Source organism: Euleptes europaea, chromosome 5, assembly GCF_029931775.1.
Source record: "Euleptes europaea isolate rEulEur1 chromosome 5, rEulEur1.hap1, whole genome shotgun sequence".
NCBI classification, from domain to species: Eukaryota; Metazoa; Chordata; class Lepidosauria; order Squamata; family Sphaerodactylidae; genus Euleptes; species Euleptes europaea.
In genome coordinates, this window is record NC_079316.1 from 78276341 (window position 1) to 78292432 (window position 16092).

Genomic DNA, 16092 nt, shown 5'->3' on the forward strand with positions numbered 1-16092 from the left:
GTGGTTCTGCAGTTTGTATTCTTTAACTTTAAAAGGATAATATAGACAATATTAACTGATGATTTCGCATAGCAATCTAAATTTGACTGTACATGAAATTTGATTGAATAAATTGATCGAGGTTTTAAATAATTATATATCAGAATATGAATTGGGAAGGTTTAGAATCTGATTACATATGGATTCTTCAAACAATGAAGGAAAAACAACTTTCTTCTTTAATAACATGTCATTGAAAGCACTTTGCTCAAGCAAATAAGAAAAGAGAAACAAACAGTATCAATAGAAGTGTTAAAGGAATTGTTTTTAAAAAAATTATAGATTTTGAAGAATGACTAACTTAGACATTGTTGACCATGTGAAAGGTGTTTCAGGAAAGACTGAATGAGGGTAATAAAAATACAGAGTCTGAATCACTTCAAAATAAGTTCCTTATAAATGACAAAGATCAAGTATATTTGGAATATTGATTTTAGATGGATATTTAGGTTCAAATTGGGTTATTGTAAAAAGATTAATAAAAGCATAGGAATTATTGGGAGGGGGGAGATCAGATAACTAGAAACTTTGTCTGGTACTGAAGGCCAAAGCTAAAAATGGTGCTTTGAGCTATATCTTATAATGTTAAGGGACTGCATTCAGAAATATAGAGACAAAAAATTGCTCAATTATGAAAAAAAGAAACAGTGAAATTCCCCCCCCCCCCAAAGAAATGCATAGTAGAACTGGGGATGAATACTTTTTAGAAGGTGTGATATTAGAAGGGGTATATAGTTCTACTATCAATCAAAAGAGAAGGAGCTATAATAGTTAGAAATCATTTGTTGAAAGAAAGATTAGGAGGCAAGAAACATTACACTAAAAGGAGACATGATGGGTCATGAATTAACATATATTCTACTCCTGAACTTCTGGAAAAACAATTTGTTGGTCTCAACATAAACTAAGAACCTGTTTGATCTCACAACTATAATTTAATCCATCTGCTGCCTGGTAAAGATAGGGCTGTTACTCTATCCATAGTTTATTGTTTAACGGCCGCTTTCAAGAAATGCCAAAAGTTATAAGCAAGTTATACCTAAATGCTTATTTGCATACAGGTGCTCTTTTTGGACTGGAACTGGATACATTAAGAAAAAAATTAATGATTGGCTAGAAAGAAGATCAGAAACCTCAGATAAAATGTATGGCTATTACCCACCTCTCTTTCAATAGTTTCAGCTGATAAATTTTGCACAAACAATGTTAGATATTGTCGAACCAATGTTAGATATTGGTTCGTGGAATCCAACCAAAATTGAATGTGAATTATTAATAGAAAAGTATATATATGATTGAAATAAAGGTTTTATAAACTTCCTTTAAGATGGTAGTTTGACACCTTTAAGACTGAAACACATTTATAGTTTGAGTAATAAGGACTCTTAGCATTGTCAGGTTCCATATGAAGGTATTATGCATACATTTTGGCACTGTCCATTAATTGTATTCATTTGGAGACAGATGCAGATATTAAAGCTATTAATGGATATGACATAGGACTGGAACTGAAACTTTCTGGAAAACTGAATTGGTTCTGATGATGGAGAACTGTAGCAAGAATGCATACTGCAGATGCAAAAAAACCAAAAACTATTATATCAATGGACTGGTACAGAGGATTAGGACTGGCTTGTTTTGATGGGCAGCCTATTCCTGAAGGGGAGGGCATTTAGGCAGCAGCTGGGAGAGGTGTAGCCACGCTCCCTCCACAGAGGCTTCCCGGCCACTGAAAATAAATTATAAAAATTTAAAAAAAAATTAAAAAGAGAATGCCCCATGTGCCACCAAAAAAGGTGGCATAACAATGCCACAGCGCGAGGGGGTATTTCCAGGGCAAACGGGGTTAGGAAGCTTCCTAAAGGCAGCTCTGCCCCCAGGAACACCCTGGGAACGCTTCCAAGGTGCCGGCGTGGGAACGTGCACCACGGGAACACTGCCAAAAGGCAGCGCCGGTGCCTGAGCCCCACGCCACTGTGTGGCATCCTGGCGTCGGCGGGGATGCCACCTATGCCGGCGTAAGTGCCCCTTATCCCAGGTTAAATGGGCACTCACACTGGCGCGGGGTCACATTGGCTCCTAAGGAGTTCACCCCCCCTTCAGGATTACAGCCAAAGACTTATTATAGAAAATAAATAGGATAAACTTGATCAGATAGATTTGTGAGAAAGTAAATTTTCTTTATGGAATATCTGAATACCAGATTTAATGATTCTGTGAAACCTTGTATGTATGTCTGATCTGAATAATAATAATAATAATAATAATAATAATAAATAGGCAAATCAATGCAGATGGAATTAAGCCAAGATAATGTGAGCCAGCATCTAACGGGCTGCCACTTGTGACCAGTTTCATTTTTCCCCCTCAGGAAAATATATTTAGCCTAAGAAGAGCTATCATTAACATCACACAAAAAACTGACATCATCTTGATTTCCCCTGTCAACACCATGGCCTCCGGTTGCTTCATTTGAAAGAGAGAGTAATCTGAGTGGCAACAAAAGAGCAACATGTCTGATCTGTTTAGGTCAATGAAAGAAAAAAAAACATCAAGGGAAAAGCTGGCATCTCTGTCAGGGCAGAGCAGGTGTGTGTCAAGGGGAAAAGTAACAAGGATGAATAAGTTGCTATATCCTGATTAGGCATATGGGGGAAAAGGAAAGAGCAGTCAAAAATAAGTTTGCAGTTGAAAAATATACACAGGCTAAGTATCCCGTATCTGGACTGTGAGGGACCAGAAGTGGTCCGTACTTTCGATCTTACGTATTTTGAAATACTTTGGAATTTTTGCATATATATAATGGGATACCTTGGGGATGGGACCCAAGTCTAAACATGAGATTCATTCATGTTTCATATATACTTTATACACATTGCCTAAATGTACATAGCCTGAATGTAATTGTAAACAATATTTCTAATAATTTTGTGTACATTGGCACTGCTGAGGGCCTGTAATGCCTACAGCCGGCTCAAAAGGTCCAGTTTTCGGATCAGTCCAGATATCGGATGTCCAGATAAGGGCTACTCAACCTGTAGTGTATATCTGCAATATAGTAGACTCCTTAGATTGCTAATGCAATCTGTCAAACTGTCAGTGGAATCCAAAATTATACCAGTTCAAGTCCATTTCTTTCAACCGTCTTACTTCTGTAATTCTGCATAGCATCACACTGATAAAGCAGCAAGTAACTGGCACATTTACTTCATGACGTTCATTACTGAGTTACTCAATGCAGTTGCTACTTAGCCAGGATGATTCTCCCTTTTAAATCACACAAAAATTAATAATCTCCAAGTCCAATTACGTCAATTTATCCGTTTAATTATTTTATGAAAATGTGCACAAAACCAACATATGGAGTTGTCAAAGCCCCACAGTGATCAAATAATTGTTCCAGAACAATCCTTTCCTAAAATAGCACAAGAACATAAGTGATGTCCTGCTGGATCAGACCAGAGGTCCCTCTAGTCCAGAATTCTGTTTCTCAGAGTAGCCAACCAGTTGCCTTGGAGGTTCAACAGGGCAATTCAACTTACATCATAAGTTCTGCTGTCCAGTCCTTGTCTGGATCCTCAGCATGATGCAGTGCCAACACAATTTGAGACAGGCTTGGAATCAGAAAATGCCGGAAACCAGGTTTAAAAAATGGCCTTATAATCCTCCAGTAAATAACTGAAGCGTTATATATCAAAAAACGATATCTGCAAAAAAGAGCACACACTGAGATATTGCCATCTTCTGAAACAAAAATAGGCAGGAAATGGCCTCTGGATTTCATCATCCAGTCTTTCCCCCTGAACATAGTCCCTCATGGGTGACCAACCTGATGCATGGGTGCCAGAAGTTGCACAGGGAAGGTACGGTAGTTTATGACCTACCTAGAAAGGAATAATCTGGCTGTGGGAAAAGGGCAGGCGTCATCTCGTCAATACTGCACCTAGGGTTGCCAACCTCCAGGTACTAGCTGGAGATCTCCCGCTATTACAACTGAAAATGGCCGCTTTGGCCATTGGATTCTATGGCATTGAAGTCCCTCCCCTCCCCAAACCCCGCCCTCCTCAGGCTCTGCCCCAAAAATCTCCAGGTATTTCCCAATCTGGAGCTGGCAACCTTAACTGCAACGCTGCTTGCCCTTATTGAAAAGAAGCAAAACCATGCCAAGGGACAGAGGGCTGCATTCTGTCACACTCAGGATGTAACTTGCCAAAATGGCTGGCCATCAGTGGTCTACTAACAGTGTCATCCTAAGCAGAGTGAGTTACAGCCTTCTAAAGCCCACTAACTTTAGTAGAAAGGTGGAACTCTACTTAGGATGGCACTTGTTTCCCCATCTTGCAGAACTGTACACAGCCTATCTGTACGCTAAACAATGTGAAGCATTTTCCCCTGATTATTTTCCCATTTTCCCATTCCCCAACAAGGGGAACTCTACCACTTGCTGTTCATTTGTATCTGTTAGGCATGTACAACACTTTGTAAATGAAAACACAAATATCCAAGTAGCACATTAAAAACTAATATACTGTGGTCTGAGTTTTGGAAGGTAGACCGTAAGTACTCTTTGTTTTGCTGCAACAGAGGAACACATCTGGTGGTGGTGAAAAGTACCATCCATGTGTCATGGAGACCCCAGAGGTGGTTTCCCATTCCTTTGCATTGCACCCTGGACTTCCTTAGTGGTCTCCCATCCAAGTATTATCCAGAGCTGATCCTGCTTAGCTTCCCAAATCTAATGAGACTGGGCTAGCCCGGGTGTTCCAGGTCAGGGCATAACGTATCTACTTTGTATGAAATAAAAATCTATACAGACATCAACTGTAGCTGAATGCACAGAAATTCTGATAAGATAATCATGTATGTCCATAATGTGACTCATTTTTATTTGTCTATCAAGATTTTCCCCCCCAGAAATACTGTGGCACGGAGTTAGGCTGACGTTATTCAAAAGAATGGCCAAAATAGAAATTAGTGATCAAAGCCTCACCTTCTCTCACCTAATGCAAAGTCTACCACTTTCACCAAGCTCGTAGCAAATTTTTCAAACTGTTCCTAAAACAGTATTAAAAAAACAGTTCACTTGAGAGGGAGGAAAAGCTTTTATTACAACCGCTCACCCCAGTCAATTAATTTATTACAAACGGTGAGTTCCAATGAACACATAGTATAGCCTGCAGTGAAAAGCTTTCCTATCCTTTTCAAAGGAAGGTGCTCATCTATCTACACATTCTTGTATGTGCGCAAGTTGTGTATACATAATGCATAGTTCAATATATGGATTGAATGTATTGATGCCCTCATTGGGGTTAGCAAATGAAGTTCATGCATGGCTTCTTTCTTTGGTCTTTGTAGTCTTGTTTTTAGTTTTTCCCTTTGGTCTATGTAAATTTATGTATCTTTTTTTCATGTTCAGTTGTGATGTTCTGTTTCTTCTTTGTACTTTTTAACAATAAAACTCTTTACAATATGTGTGTGTGTGTGTGTGTGTGTGTGTGTGTGTGTGGGATTAAACGTATTTTTACAGCTAAAATGTTCCATCATTTAAAGCAACAATTTCCCAAATTTGAAAAACAAACATCAAAAGTCATAATTACTAAAGAGGCCTAACCTCTCGGTTGGAACCATTCCGTGAACACATGTTTTCCAAACAAGAGTGCCCAAAGAAAGGTTGTTGGGGTGGGGTGGGGGACATTTTTGTGAAAGAAAATTATCTCGCAAGGACCTATCCTTTGCCCTGCATCCCTTTCACTTCTGGCCATTTTTCATCCTGTCAGGCTTATTTTCAGTCTCATAATACATCTGGAAGATAATGGGGGAGGGGACTTGAGAGAAGCCATTGTTGGGGAGAATCAATAGGTAGGGGGAGGGTTAAATAGCCCCCTTGCAAATCCCACTGCCCCTGCATTATCATTCTGTAACAAACAAAAGTTCCGGAACCCTATGTTTGTCATGTAACATGAAGCCTTGCCTTTAAATTTATCATTCATTGGCAACCATTAAAAAAAAAAACCACAGTTGACAATATCAAAACTCACAGCATGTGCTCACCAAGTTATCAGTAGTCACAGGGGTATATAATTGGCTCTGACACAAGTATGCTCTACCCAAAAACTGGTTAACCGGAGGTCTTCCTTTAAAAAACATCTGTAGACATTCACTGCTCATTTCCAGAAACCCCATCTAGATTTAAACATATTTCAGTGCTTAATTAGGATGAACAGAATCCAACCCCCCCCCCAAATGTTCTTCACCAACTGAACAAGCATACTCTTACCTGAAGTGCTTGTTCTGCACACAAAATATACAAGTCAGAGCAGAAACTCTCTGAGGAATCAAGGGCTGATTTTCCTTCATCTGCAGATTTAATCAACTCGTAAGAGCCTTGTAAAGCTTCTGTGTCTTAAAAAGAAGAGCGTTTAAATTAGGTGAAATAATATTTTGCTTCAGTCCATACTAATATGAGAAAAGGCTCATTCTGACTAATAACTATTGTGTAAATAATCTAACATATATCGGGCAGTGAGCAGCACATATTTGAGTGGCCCTATCTCTTTTATCCAGGATGTTTTTAGGTTTTTTCCCCTGTCTCCTAAAACCAGCATTAGAACCACTTCTTTTGATTTACTTGGGCTTCAGGGTTCTGATCCAGAACACTCCAGGCAGACTCCTTTTGAACTATCACTGAGTTCTGGCTCTGGGCCAATTTACACAATAACTGAAGTAGTTTTCAATCCCAGATGATGTTTCCTCTCAGAGTATGCGTGTGACAAACCAGTTGCCCAGACAATTTGTTACAATTGAATATAGGGCCGTGTTGGCGAACCTATGGCACGCGTGCCGACTCTGGCACGCGTAGCCCTCTCTGCCGGCACGCGCCCGGCCGCCTCCACTCACCCCCCGGGGAAGCAGCCTTCCTTCCCCTTCCCTTCCCGGGCTGGAGGCGAGGGGTTGAGGCGCGGCTTTGCCTGGCCCCACGCCACGGGCGGTCCGCAGCGACTCCGGATTGGCTCCTCACGCCGAGGTCGGACTGGGAGGCGCTTCAGAACGGGGGCGGGGACAGCGGGCGAGCCGGCAGCGGTCGCCCTCAGGGCCCGCCTGCCCGCCCGCCCGCTGCAAAAGGCCCCTGAAGGCCGGGCCGCCACCTGCGGCGCCTCCCCTGCTCGGCCAAGAGGAGCCGCCGCCGCTGCTGCCCCGGTTCTGCCCAGCGCGCAGCCCAGCCGAGCGGCCTGTGAAGCGGAGCCGGGGAGCGGGAGCGGCCCGTGCGGTGGGGGGGGGGCGTGCTGCGGTGGCGGCTGGCGGGACTTGCGCCCAAGCAGCCCCCGGAGCCTCTGGGAGGAGGAGTAAGAAGGCTCCTGGCCCAGACTGGGCTCCGCTGCAGCTGCAAGAGAAACGCAGCGCAGCACGGCCCTCTCTGAAGCCGCAGCGTGCAGGAACGCTGCGGCCCCTTTAAATCCCCTCTCGCCATCGGCAAGAGGAGGCGGGAGGCGGGAGGGAGGAAGACGCTTCCCCCAAGCCGGGAAGGCGAAGCGTCCCTGCACGCCGCGCGGCACAGGGGTTGAAACCTCTCTCGGCCGCCGCAGAGGGAGGGAGGGGGGAAGAAGAGGAAAAAGCCAATCGCTCCCTCCCGGGGCCGGAGCATCCGCGTGGGAGCCGATCAGGTGGAGGACTTTTGTGGACTTGGGGGTGGGGGTGGGGGAGAGGTGGGAAGGCTGAAGCCCGGTCGCAGGGAGCCGGCTGTGTGTGTGTGTGAAGGCTTTTCTCTCTTTTCTTCCTTTTTCTGTCACTCTCCCATTCTTTCTCTCCTCTTTTTCTGTCTCTTTCCCCCCCTCTTTTTCTCTCTCCTTTTCTTTCTTTCTTTCTTTCTCTCTCTCTCCTTCTTTCCATGCTTCCTTTCTGCCTTCTTTCTGTCCTTCATTCTTTCCTTCTTTCCTTACTTCTTTCTGTCCTTCATTCCTTCCTTCTTTCTGTCCTCCTTTCTTCCCTTCCTTCCTCCTTTCCTTCTTTCTGTCCTTCATTCCTTCCTTCTTTCTGTCCTTCATTCTTTCCTTCCTTGCTTCTTTCCTTCCTTCCTTCTTCCCTTTCTTTCCTTCTTTCTGTCCTTCCTTCCTTCCTACTTTCTTTCCTTCCTTCCTTTCCTTCTTTCCTTCCTTCTTTCCCTGCTTCCTTCCTTCTTTCTGTCCTTCATTCTTTCCTTCCTTCCTTCTTTCCTTCTTTCTTTCTTTCTTTCTTTCTTTCTTTCTTTCTTTCTTTCCTTCCTTCCTTCTTTCCTTCCCTGCAGATCGACCGCAGGCTGCAAGCTGCGCCCCCCTGGCACCTTGGTTGCCTGGGCCCACCGCTGGCTGCCTTCCCACCTGGGAGGAGGGGGAAGACCTGGGGGAGCTGAGGCACCCTCCAAGCCTTCTCTGCATAGCCTCCCCTAAGGTTGCCAACCTCCAGGTGGTGGCTGGAGATCTCCTGCTATTACAACTGATCTCCAGCCAATAGAGATCAGTTCCCCTGGAGAAAATGGCCACTTTGGCCATTGGGCTTTATGGCTGTGCAGTCTTCCTCCCCAAACCCCGCCCTCCTCAGGCTTCACCCCCAAAACCTCCCGCCAGTGGTGAAGAGGACCTGGCAACCCTAGCTTCCCCCCACACACACACAACAGGAGATCTACGCCCAGTATGGCCCCCGAACGATGTTATAAATATGCAAATGGCCCTTGGCAGAAAAAAGGTTCCCCACCCCTGTTCTAAACTAAAACCTCAGTATTCAGGTTAAATTGCCGCATTGGCACTCGGCGATAAATAAGTGGGTTTTGGGTTGTAGTTTGGGCACTCGGTCTCTAAAAGGTTCGCCATCACTGATATAGGGGAAGAACCTCAGTTCAACATCAGCACATAAACAGCTTGCCAAGCACCCTGGGTTTCATCCCTGGTGCCTCCTCTAAAAAGGATTTTGAGTATCAAGGCTGAGAAGTCTTTTTTTTTTTTGCGGGGGGGGGAGGGGGGCTGAGAAGTCTTCACTTTAAAAAGCCACTACCAATCAGAGAGGGCCCCTCTATGGTTATACAAGGCAGAATTTTGAATATACCATATCCAGGAAAGACCTGTCCTTGCTCTTCTGGCTCTATTGATTCATTAGCTCATGCCCTTTTGGAATGCTGCTATTATAAGGATCTTAGATCACGTTACATCTTTCCCCTTTTAATATATAAATCTAATGCCTCTGTGTCTGATCTAATGCCTTTTTTATTAAGCGTCAGAGATCCCAAGACTATATTGTCAGAGGCAAGATTTATTTCAGCCCTTATATCCCTCAAACACTAGATTTAAAATTATGCTGCTTAAGATCAATTGAATCAAGGAGCTTCTAAGGCAGTGGTGGCAAACCTATGGCAAGCGTGCCAGAGGGGGCACTCAGAGCCCTCTCTGTGGGCACGCGCGCCGTCGCCCCAGCACAGAGTTCGCCTGAGTTCGTTACTAGAAAGCCAGAGGGATGCGGGACCGGGCTGCTCCCCTCCCCCTCTCCACGTGCGCCTGAGGGCATTTCTCACATCACCAGCCCCTCTGCCCAGCAGCTCAATGGGAGCACTTCCTCCCTCCCCTGTCACATGCGGCAGGGTAGCATGTGACAGTTCTTACAGCCGTTCCCTTTCCCCAGGGAAGCCTGGGAATTGTAGTTTTGGGGAGAGGGTTAAGGAACCTCTAGCAGAGAATTTTTACATTTTATGTGCATCAATTAAAGACCTCCAAAACATCCTAACATTATCGACCTTGCTCAGGTCTTGCAAACTGAAGGGCATGGCTTCCTTTATACTATAGATGTGAGCCACTGTGAGATACAGGAGCTGGACTAGATAGGTCCAACGCATTTACAGCGGAGGTGAATCAAAGGTAGGAAATGCACTCAGATGCCTTTTTCATAGCAGGCCAAAAGGTCTGCAAATTCAAAAGGAACCCCAGCTGAGAATCACTGCCATAGACTGTTGATTCAGGGAATATATTTGAAGAATTTAATCTTTCCTGCTTACACTGGTTAGATTTAGGAAATCTGGAAATGGAGCTATTAGAATTTCAGGAAAGCTCTATCTGGAAAAATAAATTCTATGACCTGCATGAAACACTTGAGAAGATAGAAGGGATGCCAAAGGACAGCACAGTTAGTTCTGAAAATGAAATCTTTAAAGTGTGGAATTCTCTGCCAAATAATTTTAAGTCAATGAAAGCACTTGGGATTGCTTTCCTTACTTTGTTTGGATCATCTTATGCTTGTGAGCAGCTGTTTCCAGCTTTGAATTATATCAAATCTGACACCAGAAACAGACTAACAGATGACCTGAGTGCTGCATGTGTTGCTCTCAAACTTACAAAGTATGAGCCAAGGTTAGACAAATTATCAGCATGCGTACAACAGCAAAAATCACATTAATTGTTCAAAAGCATGCCAAATGCAAACTTTTACCTTTCAATAAAAAGTTGTTTGTATCATTGAAAGCTCTGTTATTGTGTTTTTAAGACCAAAAATGTTAATGTATGAGTTGTTTTTTCTAAACTAAAACCTCAGTATTCAGGTTAAATTGCCGTGGGTTTTGTGATAAATAAGTGGGTTTTGGGTTTCAGTTTGGGCACTCGGTCTCTAAAAAGTTCGCCATCACTGTTCTAAGGGATAAAGGAAAGGAAAAAACAGTAATAGACTAGATGACTCAGTATAAGGCATGTTGACTGATTAGGTGTGACTTTCTGTACAATATTTATTATTTTCTTGCCAGCAGTCTGCTTATTATTAAACTCTACACCACATGCACATTCAACCAATAAAGCATGACCCCAGTTTAAAAATACCTATAGTTTTTGGTCCTCAGTGCCTCCTGAGGAACAGTCAGCACAACCGTAATTTAGGAACCATTCTCTGGAATCAAAGCTTGTCCGCTGACCTTCACAAAAATATGTGGGATTTGCTGACTTCTAGAATAGATGCAACCAGTATCAGCTGATTCAGCATTCCTAAAACCAGCTTCGTCACTCATTTGGATGCTCTGAAGCTCACAAAGAAATATGTGTTCTGTTCAGAACAATGCATTTATGTAAGGCTAAACGGGAGAGCATAGTGAGTCTAAAAAACGAGCAGTGCCATCTGAACTGGATTTACATCCTTCTAAGCTTCTATGCAGGAGCCCTGTGGCACTGGCAAACCACCCCAGGAATGACCCGGTGCTTGCACAGGGGACCTTTACCTTTTAAGCTTCTATGCATTGACTTTAATGGACTTAGATGGGAGCACTATGCTTAGGATGGCACTGTAAGACTTTTAGCCAACAATGTGTGGGTATGTGTGTGTTTCTTATTTAAATAGAAAGAATACTGACAACGGGACATTTTATTTCATGTATAAGTTGTTAAGGAAAAGTATCTAGCCCATTCGAATGTATAGGGTAAACAAATCAGCCAGCATTATGTACACAAAACCAATAAATGTGTGCGTTAAGTGCCGTTAAGTCGGTTCCAACTCAAGGCGACCCTATGAATCAATGTCCTCCAAAACATCCTATTGTTAACAGCCTTGCTCAGGTCTTGCAAATTGAGGGCCATGGCTTCCTTTCTAGAGTCAATCCATTTCATGTTGGGTCTTCCTCTTTTCCTGCTGCCTTTTCTAGCATTATTGTCTTTTCCAGTGACAATCCATAAATAAACCAATTAATACCGAATAATAATTTATAATTATCTACCTTGGTAATTCTCAGCATCAGACAGCTTCTGCCTAATCAGCAACTCCATGCCTTCTTCGCTGAATAATTTTTGCAGAAACTGTTGACAAGGAGGTAATCAATGCAATTCTCCTAAACAAAAGTTATTTATTATTATTATTATTATTTTAATTGAAACTGGTTAAGAAAGACTTCGTAAAAAATTGTTTTTTGGTTCCCTGTTTCACAATACTTTGGCACTCAATCACAACTGTTTAAAACTTTGAAAAAAGTATAATCAAATAGGAAAATACAATGAAGGTTGCAATCCTGATTCATGTTTATTTGAGAACACATCCCAACTGAATTCACAGAACTGCTTATCAGTAAATGGAATGCTGCAAACTGGTCATATGAATCAATGAAATCAGCACAATTAACAAAACAGTCATGCTTTGTCTAATCCATGCTGCAGAAATCTCAGCCCAACCCTCTAATGACATATACTATGCTTTGTTTCTTTTTAAAACAACAGCAATAAGTGTGGTTAGTTCAGGGGAAGATGGTGCACAAAACTCCCAACACAAGACTCAATCAAGCATGTATACGAAAGGTCCCCAACATGGTGCCCATGAGCACCTTGGTGCCCACAGACACTTTTCTTGGTGCCTGCTAAGTGTTTTTAGAAAGTGGGTGGGTCCAAGTGGGTCTTTTGCCCAGTAAGGGTTCTGATTGGTCATAGCAGATTTGTTTGGCTGTGCAGATTTTTTTAAAAGTCGCTTTGGCAGCAACTGCCACCACAGGACAAGGGTCTTCATTGTGAGCCAGAATGTAAACTGCAGCAGTCGTTTTGTGGCTGGCTCTGCCTCCAGAGGCAGCCATTTTGTACCTGTGCCCACCACGCTGTGTCAGAATTTCAAAGGTGCCTGCAGCATGGAGAACGTTGGGGACCCCTGATGTGCGTTATCAGGATTCTGACAGTCTCATGTCTGGTTCTGTCAAGCAACAGGTCAGGTGGGTTGGTTTCACTGTGTGGTGTCAAGCAGTCAGACAGGCTATTGAGTTAGGCTCACTGCTGTTCACACATTTCATTTTGGTTTCGTTTCTTCGTACTGTTCAAGCAGCCCACTCTCCCATCCTCCCTCCCTGCTCCGACCTTGAGCCTCTAGCAGGCCTCTCAGTATTATGGGTGGTTCACTCCCTTGCTTTCTACCAGGCGCTGTTATCTCAAGGTTCCCAATCCGCTTAGCTCTGCACCTGGGAGCGTGTCATGCTTAAAGTTATGCTTTGTAGTTTCGGCCACCATTAGCAGTTTTGACTTCGTGAATTGCTCATGCTGTGTTCCTTCAAGCTCCTCAATAAAGATTTACCTGCTTCAACTCTACCTGTTCGAGGAAGTGACTTTTTGGGATTGCTGAGGGCAGCTCAAGAACTTCACAACTATTTCCAGGAGTCCTGAAACAAACAAATCTATCTATCTCCCCTTGAGGAGAATAGGACTAAATTATACCCTGGTGAATCAATCTCCCTGAACTGTTATCACAGCTTTGAACTTCGGATTATCGGAAAAGTCCCTTTAACTATTGTTCTAACACTCTACTAACCCTCACCCTTAGAAATGATCTGAAAGTTTGTCCAAAAAACAAAACCCCAAGTCAGCAACATCATTTATTTTACACATTTTATACTAAAGGGAAAAGCTGTTGACATAAAAATACTTGAAATCACCTAATATATAAAAATGCTTGATCATTAAAAATCCACTGAATTTCATTACCCCCCACACACACACACCCAACAAAAATCCTCAATACAAAGTAGTTCATATTTTATCTGCAAAAGCCACATCATGCCATGACCAAGCCCCGTTCTTCTTATTTCATCATCATCACCATAAACCTTTAAGGGCATAAAAATTATTACAATTGTTACAAAAAGGGGTCATAAAACATAAAATCAGTGAAATAAAACCAAACCGGATCAAAGACCCACCGATGCTTTGCTAAATGAACACACAGGAAACAATAATGACATTTGCTCCACGACTATGTAGCAACAGGCGTGAAGACCCAGCAAAGGATAACTCAAGGCCGAAGAGGGCAGAAGACCCAGACAGACTCGACCTTTCCTCCACTCCATGTAATCTTATCACTCGCTCCTATTTACCCCCGCCCTACGCCTCCCTCAGCCCTTGACAGCCATTCCCGCCCCACTGGTCGCCAAAGACCCCCTTTCTCACCCCGTCCCAGCATCCCCGAAACGTCCTCGACGTCCACCTTCAAGCTCGCCGCTCTTCCGCGTCTCTCGGTCTCCTAGCAACGCCGCATCAGCAACACGCTCCGGGGCGTTGCTCTCCCCGCCCCCTGCCGTATGGGGCCCCGCTCAGGACACAATTCCCGGCTAAGCGAAATGCGTTCTCTCCAGCGGCTGTCGCCTTGGCTGCTGCAGGGGTTTAGCACGTGTTCCCCTTCAGGCTTCTCATGCAAATCATACAGCTTGTCGCCTTCCGTCCTCCTCTTCATGCTTCACTAAAGAATCACTTATTTAGAAAGCTCACATGGGGAAGTGGCTGTTCATTGCCTAATTTGCCTGTTTATGATTAATGTGCATGTTCCGCTGCTGCCCAGATGGATGGCATTGAAATACTGGGATGTTTACGGAATAAAGACAGCTCCAAACATCTATGCCCTAGCCTATGTCTGTCCTTCCCCATCACAATGAGACAAATATGGGATCTGATGTCACCCATGTTACCGTAGAGTCTTCTGCTCCATGTGCTAGCAGAGTTCTGCAATGGAGGAAGGAGCCAGGGTTTTTAGAAACAGCAAAAGCAGGATTGCCAAACACGCTTGTCTAACCCATTCAGTATTCTTGCCTCAGGTGTTGTATGAGGTATTTTGTTAACTAACTAATCTGTGTCAGGAAGTTTTAAATGTTGTTTCGTTCAGTGCTCTGTTACTAGGGTTGCCAACCTCCAAGTACTATCTGGAGGTCTCCTGTTATTACAACTGACCTCCAGCCGATAGAGATCAGTTCACCTGGAGAAAATGGCCGCTTTGGCAATTGGGCTCCATGGCATTGAAGTCCCTCCCCTCCCCAAACCCTCCCCTCCTCAGGCTCCACCCCAAAAACCTCCCGGCAGTGGCGAAGAGGGACCTGGCAACCCTATCTATTTCCTCTTGATAGGCCTGCCTCCACTGAAACTCACCAGCCTCGCTTGTAGGGTTGCCAGCCTCCCGGTGGTGGGGGGAGAGCTCCCAGAATTACACCTGGTCTGCAGACAACAGAGATCAGTTCCCCTGTAGAAAACAGCTGCTTTGGAAGGTGGACTGTATGGCATTATACCCTGCTGAGGCGGCTCCCTAGGCTCCACCCACCCCACCCCACCCCCTGCAAATCTCCAGGTATTTCCCAACTCAGAGCTGGCAACCCTACCCACTCACCCCCTGGGCCACCTAAACTTGTCAGGCTGTGTCCCAAAACTTCCTGAAAACTGGCAGACTCCCCCCACTCCCGGGCCACTCAAAACCTGGCCCTATTTGTGTGTGCGCTACACAGACAAGGCATTTTCATATCAGCTGAAACAATACATCCAAATCAGACACAATTTGGCTTACTTTTTTTTTAATATAGATTTTTTTATTATTTTTTGTAATAAAAAAATAAAATAATATTAATAATGATAATACAATTTGGCTTACTTTCAATGATGTGTAGAATCTAGCTGCAGGCTGTTAGTAGTATCATATAAAGGATCTGATGTTAAAGACAAATGTTTTTAACATCATGCCTGCTTTACTAGGCTTTACTAGGTTGATACTAGGTTGATACCTGCACACGTAGTATATGAGAGATACTAACCAGTATTACAACAAGAACCTATTATACCAGATGTTTGAGTAATTGGGAATAGAATTTACAACATATACACATGCCTGGTTGGGTTTGAACTGTTTGTATTTGTATTCATTAATGTACTTCTGTAAATGTGCGCAGGCTTAAGAAAGAGTTTTAATTAACCGCTGATGAAGGCCCCATAGGCTGAAACGCGTTTGGTATGTGGTTACAGTTATCAACCTCAGGATATGCCATTGTGCTATTTTAATGCTTTTAAATAATTTTAAATTTTATATAGCGCTTCTAATAAATTATACTTTCAGTATTTATACATAGACTTATATATATTTTCTTTTCACTCAACCTTGGGTACCCAGCTTTTGTTTTTAGGCTGGATTTTATTCCCCTCCTTTTTTTCTTCCACAAAGACAAATGTTTGAGTTGCTTACTGCTAGATAACCTGACTTTCTGACATCCAAACCCAAAAACCAATGGATGATGATTGCCAACTCTGGGCTGGGGAAATTCCTGGAGATTTTTTGGGGGGG

The 16092-nt window shown here is 43.4% G+C and overlaps 1 protein-coding gene across 1 annotated transcript in view; it reads right to left on the reverse strand.

The window, feature by feature from the left end:
- Positions 1-11858, reverse strand: part of CFAP46 (cilia and flagella associated protein 46) — a 138385-nt gene extending 126527 nt beyond the window's left edge. Inside the window, exons 1-5 of the mRNA XM_056850480.1 lie at positions 11750-11858; positions 6317-6441; positions 6091-6222; positions 5030-5094; positions 3582-3746 (exon numbers count right to left, since the gene is read on the reverse strand). Coding sequence (XP_056706458.1) covers positions 3582-3746; positions 5030-5094; positions 6091-6222; positions 6317-6441; positions 11750-11798 — 536 coding nt within the window. The 5' untranslated portion in view covers positions 11799-11858. The remainder of the gene's footprint in view (positions 1-3581; positions 3747-5029; positions 5095-6090; positions 6223-6316; positions 6442-11749) is intronic.
- Between the last annotated feature and the right edge of the window lie 4234 nt (positions 11859-16092).